Source organism: Neolamprologus brichardi, chromosome 1, assembly GCF_056152115.1.
Source record: "Neolamprologus brichardi isolate AB-2024 chromosome 1, ASM5615211v1, whole genome shotgun sequence".
Taxonomy (NCBI): domain Eukaryota; kingdom Metazoa; phylum Chordata; class Actinopteri; order Cichliformes; family Cichlidae; genus Neolamprologus; species Neolamprologus brichardi.
Window position 1 is genome coordinate 32,553,738 of NC_142104.1, and position 10,559 is coordinate 32,564,296.

At 39.2% G+C, this 10,559-nt stretch overlaps 1 protein-coding gene across 1 annotated transcript; it reads right to left on the reverse strand.

Annotated features, from left to right (window-relative positions):
• On the reverse strand, positions 1 to 4,453 carry htatip2 (HIV-1 Tat interactive protein 2). Its single transcript, XM_006793768.2, has 7 exons — positions 4,399 to 4,453; positions 4,075 to 4,298; positions 3,540 to 3,729; positions 3,345 to 3,452; positions 2,726 to 2,863; positions 2,585 to 2,646; positions 1 to 1,743 (listed from the first exon to the last, which is right to left on the reverse strand). Exons 2-7 carry the CDS (start codon positions 4,197 to 4,199, stop codon positions 1,527 to 1,529), a joined length of 840 nt encoding a protein of 279 aa, XP_006793831.2. The 5' UTR covers positions 4,200 to 4,298; positions 4,399 to 4,453; the 3' UTR covers positions 1 to 1,526.
• Between the last annotated feature and the right edge of the window lie 6,106 nt (positions 4,454 to 10,559).

Sequence of the window (10,559 nt, forward strand, 5' to 3'; positions counted from 1 at the left end):
AATATGTCTAGTGAACAAATCCTTGTCTGTAAGATGTGTTACAGCATTTAGTCACAAGAGGGCGCTGCTGCAACAAAGAGGAAAAGGGGGCGATTCATCCCAAATACAAGCGTTTCACTGGATTTGCATTTAGCTTGAAGTCCATCAAAACGCAATAACGAGGAGGCAAAACCGAAAACTGAGATAGAACTAAGACGTGACAGTGACACCGCTCTGTCACGCATGTTCAAATGAAGTTAGCGTCTCTTAAAAAGGGAAGTGGAGGTATCACCTGCTTTATCAACTTCAAATAAATCTGCAAATTTCAATTCTAACACTTGTGAAACGGGTGAACAAAATTCAGTATGCAAAATATATCTGTTAAAGATCACTTTACATATAAAAATAAACATGTGATATTGCATTGTACTGTTAAAATCAAGAATATGAAATTTATTATTCGGCAAAAAGAAAATGTCTATAAAAAATGCAGGAAAAAGAACAAACACAGATTTTACCTTTCCGTTTCTTGGAAAATACACTGCACTAATAATAGAGGTGTGGAGAAACCCTGGAGTTGTACAAAAGCACACAAAGAGATAAACTGGTTTTGTGGATTCATTACATGAAATCAATTAGCGGATCATTTGTTTTTAATAAGCAGTTTTTGCCTGGGGGTCACTGTGGCTCAGGAGGTAGCAGGTCATCTACTAATATTAGAAAGAAATTAGAAATAGAAAAAACTGAGAGAGCAGGTACATGAGACGTGTTGTATAAACTGTCATGAGTACATTTATTGTAAATATGACAATTATGCAGCACCTCCAGTAAAGAAATTGTAATACATGCATCACACATTGGGATCTTGGCATGTGCAAAGTAAAACCTATGCACACAAGATATCTTTACATTGATCCATACATTCATCCTGCAGATATGGAAACATTTCCCTGAATTAAACACACATAGTTACATTTGTATTATAATTTAATGAACAGGTTAAACGTCATTATCTCAATCTAGTGTTCAGTAAACATTTATTTTAAGGCAGTGGTTAATATGTTGGAGCACAAATGATGAAGACTGAAAGGCCTGGCACTACTACTTTATCCTTTTTACTGCTTTAAAGACAAAAACCTTTGGATTTCTGACAACTGCAAAACGCCATGATGTTGGTTTGATGGGCATTCGAGGATATAATAACCCTGGAATATGATGACATCTCCTTAAATAAAAAAGAAACTAAAGTTAATATTTATCTTTAAGCAACTTCTCATACACACCTTTGAGTTTTTTATACTTTTGGAAAGTTACTTGGCTTCAATTTCTTACAAGTTTATAGGACTTGAAAATATTGAGACACCCCAAATATTTTTTAAACACAGATGATTTTTTTTAGATACAGATGAATTATAGACAACCACCCACTTAGGTTATTCACAGCATCACAGGTGTCTCCTGTCAAATGTAAAGGTTTATGTGTCTCTCTGAAAGTTTGAGTGCAAACTGAACATGTTTTTTCCCACCCCTGTAAATTTCCCGCTCTCTTATTTCCCTGCACTTTTCCCCAGAGTGGCGATGTCTTTATTCTCCAGGATCTCCGTCTTCTGCTCGGGCTGAAGCACAGTGTTTGACACCATTGCTTTGGCCACCTCTTGGATTGGGACAGAAATGGATCTATATCCCACAGCAGACACGGCGCTAAAGAACTTCCTCGCCATCCACTCAGCGGGACGACTCTCCTGCCTATCCACCAACAAAACCCTGTGGAGGAGAAGTACAAAAGGTGAGACTGAGAGATTGTATTTGGTTAGATCACACTGACTGATGAAATGCCACTTCAACTTCAGAAGAATGAATTTCCAAGAATTTAATTACAGAAAAGTCACTCACTTCATTGTGAGTTTCCCTAAGTTGTTGCCACATTAGCAGAAGTCACACATGACTCTTCTTTTAGAGAATGATCATCCCAGATTTTACTTTTTTATTGTTCTAATCAACTCTATGCAGCCACAGCCCTGTATATTTTCTAGGTAGGTGTTCCTCATCCCTTCAATTCATGTAATTTGCAGCAGCCTATTTACTAGGTATACCTCACTGATACCTGGTTGTACCTGTTGGCCTTTAGACCTTTAGTTATTATTTTTTAATACAAGGCAGGAAGGGTCCATGATTTCATCTTGTTTATGCGATGAAAAATGTCACAGTAAAAATAAAGACTCATTTTTCCCATCTTCCATTATCCAGCTTTGGTGAGCTTGTGTGAACTAAGGCCTCAGTTTCTGAAATACTCAGACGAGTTTGTACAAACAGCCATGTTCATACTCAATTCACCTTTCGTCCTCATTCTGATGCTAAGTCGAGCAGTTAAATGTACCTAATAAAGTGGCTTGTGAGTGTATATTTACAGGCTCTGTAACAGCCAGTACAATCTAGTTTCTAAGAAAGAGGGTTTGTTTTGTGATGACTCGTGTAATTTTGGGGGGCTATGTGCTATTTTCAAATAAATTTATGGTTTAAAAAGCACTCCATCCTGCTCCTGTTTACATTTTTTACACAGCGTCTTGGTTCTTTTTGAAAAGAGGCTCTAAGTGAGATCACTCACCCTGGTCTGTAAATGGCGAATCTGTCAAAACCAAGGGCCTCGATGTCTGCCTCTACTTGTCCCTGGAAGAACAGTCATTAATTTTAGGACTCCAAGAAAGTTTAGCTAAGGAAATTTCAGGATGTTAAGTCAATAACATACTTTGACTTTGAGGTAAAGGAGGCCGCTGTTTTTATCTGCTCCCCTGGAAGACTCCAGGTGGAACTGTGTGCAGCCTCCAGCCTTGGCGAGCTCAGCCGATTTTAGAACATAGTCATGATCAACTCTGATGAATCCTTCCTGAAACAGAAGAATGCAGTTAATGAAATAGGACCCCCAAAAAAGACCAGCATTTTTACATTTTAACTTTGGTGATTGTCACTGATGTATATCATTTCCGTGTGTATAATATGGGTAAGTATTTTTCATTAGGAGCTCTTAAATAAGTCATTGTAGCCAAATAATACCTCCATGATTTAGAAGTGCTCTCATTGCTGCTTCTAAATTACCTCAAAGCAATGTTTTATAACTTAGTGGCATAAAAGATATTACAAAATAAGCCAGTGTCTATAAAAACAGCCCATGAGCCTTGTCAATTTATTAGCTGTGTTAATGGAAATGTTAGCCAAATTAATGTGGGTGAAACGTCTCAGTTATTGTTACTGTTGAGTCATAGTTACTGTTCACAAACTAAGGTTTGGCTATGGCCGACAGCCACAGTGAAACAGTAAAATCTTATCATTTGGTTGTCAAGTTCCCGTGCTGGATTGAGACCACTCACAGCTCCTGCTTTAGCTCTGGTTGTTCCCAGACAGCAGTATCCAACATCATGGCCCTGGAAGGCAGCAGCATAATCATCAAGCTTCTCAAAGTCGACCACCTCTTGGACCTGGGGCCACAGAAAACAGTGCTTAAGAAAATGTTTTTTTAACGGGCCTTATTATTGCAGGTTTGGTCAACTGATCAGCCCACTAACCAGGTTTTCATAAGTTTTGCCCTCAAAGGTGAGCTGCCTCCTTCCAATAAGAGTAATCTTAGAGAAGATATTATGCTCCAGCAGCTCTTGAAGCAACAGCTTGCCAGTTTCCCCTGAAGCGCCTAGGATGAAACAGCTTTTGTTCTGCTGCCTGAAGTTTTCCTCTAGGGTCTTGATGTCCTCAGCCATACTGTTAACAACAGACAGTCATGTAAATATCACGCGTTTAATGCACATGTAAATCTGAACAGTACCGTTTAGCACCTCGGTGGGCAGCTATAATCGAGGGTGAAACAAAGTATTAAATACTGGTTAATAGTGACTACAAGTTATGATTATTTGTGCTAAATTTACGGAATTCAGAAATCGGTGTTAAGGGGACCAAGAGGAAAGATCACTTTAAATTCATGTATTCGTGAATGGAGTTTGGCTTGACCGATCTGACAGTGGCATATTTAGCATGTATGTTACTAAGTACAGCTCGGTTTTGAGTATAAATTCTGCAACGTTAACAAAGACGAGTGCGTGTCATTACCTCGTGTATTTAACCGTTTCGGAATCTTCGAAATAATTTAAGGTCGCTGCGATGAAAACAACCAGGATAGTGAAAAATCCTAACGTCTTCCCCAGGGTGGTGCACAGCAGTTTAATAACAGGCATCGCTGATAGCAACGATTAAAGTGCTGCAACACTTCCTGGTTGCTTCATATTTACACAAACGGCTGTCTTCCTGCTTCGTTGATAGGCCGAGGGAGAAATCTGAAACGACAGCGTGCCGCTGGTTAATACACGAAACCAACTCACAGCAGACTGCTAACTTTATGTTTGTATTAAACTGTAGCATGATATATAAGCAAACCAAAGGGATGCTATAAACACGCCTCGCTCCGCTCCACCGCAGACGACGCTTTACGGACAGCGCATGCGCATGCGCTCTAGAGGTTTGCAATGCATCCAGCTGTTAGTTTGTGCACAATCTTCATCTCCTGAGGTGAGTGTGTGTGTGTGTGTGTGTGTGTGTGTGTGTGTTTGTTTGTTTGTTGGTTGGTTGGTTGGTTGGTTTTGCGACAAACGTGGCTCGGCGTAAGTGTGTCTTTGCATTGCCCCGCACAGTAAAGCGGTTTATGCTGGAGAAACTGGAGGTGTACTGTTTAAGGGTGTGAAATTCAACGTTTTCAAGCTCTTGGTAAACTAATGTTAATTAGCTGATGCTGATGTTAATCGCATCAGCATCATATTTTTGCTGTGTGTAGCAGAGGGAAGTATCCTGCTGAAAGAGGCCACAGCCAAGGGCAGTAATATAATTTCCATGAAAGGGTGTAGATGCTCTGCAACGTGTCAAAGTACATCCACATGGATGGCAGTACCCAAGGTATCCCAGCAGAACATTGCCCAAAGCAACACCCTGCCTCTGCCGACATGCCTTCTTCCCATTGTGCATCCTGGTGCCAGGCGTTTCCCAGTTAAGTGACACACATGCACGCGGCCATCCACGTGACATTAAAGAAAACATGATTCATCAGACCAGGCCACCACCTTCTTTTGCTCCATGGTCCAGTTCTGATGCTCATGTATCCATTTTTGCTGCTTTATGTACTGAACAAGGACTGGTCTGCGGCTAGTTAGTTAAGTTTATTTAATTAAGGACAGCACATAAGACAATGTTATATGATAAAACAATCCAACCGTTGTTCTGTACAAAGGTCTTCTAGCTAAAGGCTAGAAAACCCAGTCCGTGGTTGGACTTTTTTTTTAAATACAGCAGAAATAAAACTAATCTGTCCACAAATACATACACATACACACACACACACACACACGCACTCAGAGTTACTATACCTAATAACAGGGGATATATGGCGATGTATCGTGTTATTCAGCCACAGCAAAGCAGGCTGGTTTACATCAGTGTCCAGAGATTTGTTTTTGTTTCAGCTATTGTTTCACCTGGGAATTAAAAACTCTAGGATCTGTTAAACATTTTTATTGCAGATGGTAAACTCTTTCAATAATCTGAGGACCTTTGAGTGAGAATGAGGATTGACCAAATGATGTTTTCTTTTGGTAGTTTGCGGTCTCCATGAGCTACTCTTCTTGTTACTGCTGGCTTTTAGAATCATTCTGCTCACTAACTCTAGGACAAGACCATTGATGCATTTAAAAGTTAGTTTTAAAAAAGAGAAAAAATACCAAAACTGTATCAAAGCTTAAGAGAATGTGTTTCTCCAGTATTTTACAGTGGTGCCACTTCACGGCTTCTGGTCTAAAACTTTCAGTGCTTGTTTATACATCAGCATCATGGGGTTTAAAGCAGACTGAGTTGCTTGGCTCCAAACAGTGACACAGTACGAGAGATGACACAGAATCATGCAGATACAAATGATCAGCTTTTCCACATAAACATGATCTTATACAACGGGAACAGTTTATGTTGATCTTAATGGTTCTGGATACTTTCCTGTTTTAAAAGTTTTAAAATTAAGATGGGAACCTAAGATGACACACAGATATTTAAACTCATCAACTTTTTGGATTTCTCTCTGATCAATCACAGTGGAAAAGTTATTCCAGACTTTACTGGATTGTAAAACACATGAGATCATTTTGTTGCAGTTCAGAGTCAAAGAGGGATTCTTGAAACACTTAGACACTCCCACCATCCCTCTGAGCTAGACCCAGGTTTAATTTAGTTTCTGACCCAGTCGGCTAGCCATGTCAAACTCACTCAAATCCTTCAGCTTCCCCATTTTCATGCTTGTAACACATCAACTCTGAGCACAAAATATTCATTTGCTCTCTAAAATATCCCACCCATTAACAGAACACCATAAAAGACCAGAAATGGCCAATTAGACCTATATTAGCCCTAGAACAGTAAGCGATACATAGGTAAATGACTATTTAACTGGAGCTGAACACACTTGTAATCGCTCAGTCAGATTAGCTAATGCTGTTGAAAAACATAGAAAGTTACATAGAAAATATGCTTACAAAATGTTCAACCTCATGTCGTGCCAGTGCTTTAGAGGAAAATTAGGTTAAAAGAAACCTTCCCCTCCTAGGACCTGGCGTCCACATATGTGGACATCACATTTTGGGCTGTCTATACCAAAATACACAATTTTGCTCTACAAGCGCCTGATATCCACTTACAAGGACATTATACTGCCACTGTTCTATCAAAATTTAAGACAAATGTCCTCATATATGGATCTCATTTTTCTCAGAAACAAAAATTAGGTTAAAAAAAATCAGGTAATTCTTTGTTTTTACATCCATCAGCTCCCAATCAGCCAAAATAGTAAAGAGAAATTAAAAATGCAGGCCAAGAAAGAGTTGGGGTCTTAGGAGGTTAAGGCAGAAGAAGAGGGGCAGGGGGAAGATAGGCAGTAAAGGGCCTTGGGGTAGATTTGAACCTATAAGGCTTTTCATTACCCTTGTAGCATATGGGTCACCTGCTCAACCCATCAGAGCTAAAGTTATAATCCACTACGTGTATTCTTACATCGGTCAAAGGTATTTACACAGCAAGTGCTGTGTATGGTGGTGGTGGTGGTGGTGGTGGGGGGGGGGGGGGGGGGTGTAATTGAAATAGAATACACCAGGTCCAAAAAGTGGAAGTTGTAGGGAAAAGCAACACTTTAGTCTATGGTGAAGAAATCCAGCGTGGTTCCAGAGTTGGACCAAACCTTAAAAAATGTCTTTGCCTTTTATCAGATCTTCAGGGGGTTTCATTAGTCAAAACCTCCACACAAAGAAAGCAAGTCCAGTCACATGCAATGAATTCATCAACACCCCATGTTTTTAACACTCCTGCCACTTTGAACACAAGGCATCGACCCAATCTAATAGAATATGATGGAGCCAGGGATGATCCTTTAAAGATGTCAGCAGTAAGAGACAGAAAGAAAAGAGGCTGAGGTTGAGAGAAGAGGCCTTAAACTGGCACTCTGCTGAAATGAAATGTCGCCTCTTTGTTCCTTAGCCACGGGTGCTAATTGGAGCTAGCGGCAGGGAAGAAAGCTGCTGCTGGGCTCCTGTCTGTCGCACCTGTTGAGTCATTGTCTCTCACATTGATCAGACAGGAAGTTGGAGTAAGAAGGCTTATGCCTCGGTGGGTGCGTGGCAGAAACGTGGTTCAATTTCCTTTTAGAACTCCGCCGTTGGAGGTGAAAATACCAATGGTGGTCAGTGGTCAATTGCATTTGACCATTGATTAGTCTCTAAAAGGACATATGGATCATAAAGAGTTGGTTTTCCGTCAGTCGTTTGTTGTACTTTACACTTCAGTTATAGCATTTAACAAAAACATTTTCGTGCAAGACTAACTTTTACAATAGTTGGTGGGTATGCATCATGATTTATTATGCTCTATGTTATATAATGGCCCCAAGCCATTGATGTCAGTACTTAAATTAATACCCAAATTCTCAATTTTTTATTTTGACTTTAGATGAAGGTGGAAAATTTGGTTGGCCAGAAATATTTAAAGGTTTTTTGGCTTATGCAGTTAGGAAACTACAGTTTTCACCTCATATACATTTTATTTGTGTTCAAAATGAGATATAATATAACTGTTTGAGCCTGCAGGTGTCACACAAAACATCTGCAATGCTTACATCAAACTGAACTTATCTGAAGTCTGCCAACACTTCAGCTTCAGAGTGCAATTTAAACATCTTAAAAAGTAATCTTCTGCAGAAAATACAATGTTTTAAAAGTTTCATTTCAAAGTGTTAACTGCTGACATATGATTGAAGCCCTGGATACCAAACTAAAATGAACATATCTAATTATAGATAAGATTTTGTGTGCGTGTGTATTTTCTGAAATGTATATTTCTTTGAAGCAAATAAAACGAGTGATACGACCAATTAAGACAAATAAAAAGTGCATACATGCATGCCTGCATATACACGTCACATACAGACACACACACACACACACACAATCTGTACACCAACACGGCTTAAGGCTTAAGGCCCGAGTTCCACAGACTCTGGAGTGTGATGCTAATGATGGTAATTAATGGAGCCTGACAGCACAATCTGCTGCCCATTGTCTCTCAATAAACAGCTTTACAGTCCACATGAGCCTCAGAGGGGATGGGAGTTTTAAGCTGAGAGCTGAGACAGTGAGAGCAGGAGGCAGCCAGAGTGGAGGGTCGGACCTCAGGGGACAGCGCTCAAACTGAAGTGGGGGATTAGCTCAATTAGAAAGGCACTGTCTAATCAAGATGGAGGGTTCAGTGATATATATGGTGCGTCTGTGAGGGAGAAATGTGAGCGAAGCTCCATCATTAAAGCCGACTGTTGCCATCAGATGTTGCGGCGTCTAATAATGTTAACAGTAGTGAAAAAATGTGTCTTTTGTCTTTTTGCTGACCTTACGTTCATTTGTTGCCATACATTTTAATGGGAAATCATCTCCACTGTGTTCTGTGGTCCAAATGATAATATATCCATGAATACTTTAGGATGCCTAAAGTGACCTTGTTACTGGTCAGTGTCATTAGTTAAAAAAAAATCATATGGATTTTTTTTCTCCCCACTTGATTCATTGATTTTATTAATTGACAGTGTTTTGTCACTACACATGTTTTGCACTTTTGGCATGATAAAGACATATACACTTCACTGCACTATATATAAAAACATAAAAACATATATGTAGTACAGAGAATTCATTGTGCAGACGTTATTCTGCGCAATGCAAAAAGGTTTTCCCCTTGCAGTCCCATCTAAGCAAGAAAAGCATGTGTTTTCTGAACGAAAATCCCTGTAAATATGTAGAGAAGATATAAAATATAACAAAAATCAAGTCACACAAAAACAGCCTATGTTTTACAAATTTTACAGAGTGCATCAAAATTAAAAAAGAGAAGGTTTAACTTTAAAGGCTTAAAAGGTCGGACCTGCCATCAAATCATCTGATCAGTTTTAAGTTTTAAAAATAATGGCATAGAAAGATAAAGGCCCAGTCTTCTTCAGGCTTGGCTTTGTTGCAGGCTCAGACATTAGCAATATGTTTGAGCCAAATCAAGGTATCAGCTGGACTCAGAGGAGCTTTCCTGCTCAAAGAGCCACAGCTAAGCAGCAATGACACCTGCTTTTTCCTTCTTTACGGAACAATGAGCTCATTAGAAGAGCAAACAGATTATCTGTGTTTTTCAATAGATGATCCTGAGGAGTCTGGGGGACCTAGCAGCTCCCAGCATGTAGAGTTAAGATTGCCCATGCACATCTGGCTGACCTGCTGGTTTCTGATGTCTTAAAACTGTATATCTTTACTTTGCATCTTTTTGCACTTAAATAAGACAAATCGCAAAATCTATTATCTTCTCTGTCAACAGACTTCACAGTATGAAATCTAGGTTTAAACAAGATGCTGTGACATAAAGAACATGATTTATCTGGACCTTTGAACATCAAAGTGTCTCACATTGCTTGAAGCACGAGGCCATGTTTCCAAGTCTGCCAGTGCTGAAACTGAATGTTAACAGCGAAGTTATGAGGTAACTGCCAAAAGGGTCTGAAGTTTGGCTAATTAACCTGAGAGGTTTTGCATCTGCTTGTCTGTCAGGGTTTGCTGGAAAAATTAACAAATAGTGGACTGTATGCATGCGTGCGTGTAGCATAAACAGAGCCATGAGCAGCGATTGCATTCATTTTCATAATGTTTTTAGCCTATATTGTATTGTTTCAACAATACAGTTGAAACAATATAGTTTATATAGTAAGCATTCATTTAGCTAATAATTAATAATAACATTTTTCAAATAATAAACAAATGGTGCTATTGCCATATGCTGGGATTGAGACGTCATAAAGAGACATAAAAAGGCAGAAAAGTGCAGAAAGACAGTCCTATGATTTTTTTTTAAAGACATAATCTTCGATACTTTAAAGAGCAAGGCTGATACCAAATGCACTTTTATTTTTATTTTCAGGTTATATTATTTATTTCAGATTTTTTTTTGTCAGTAAACTGCTGATATGCTGTATTGTGCCTTTTGGTCAA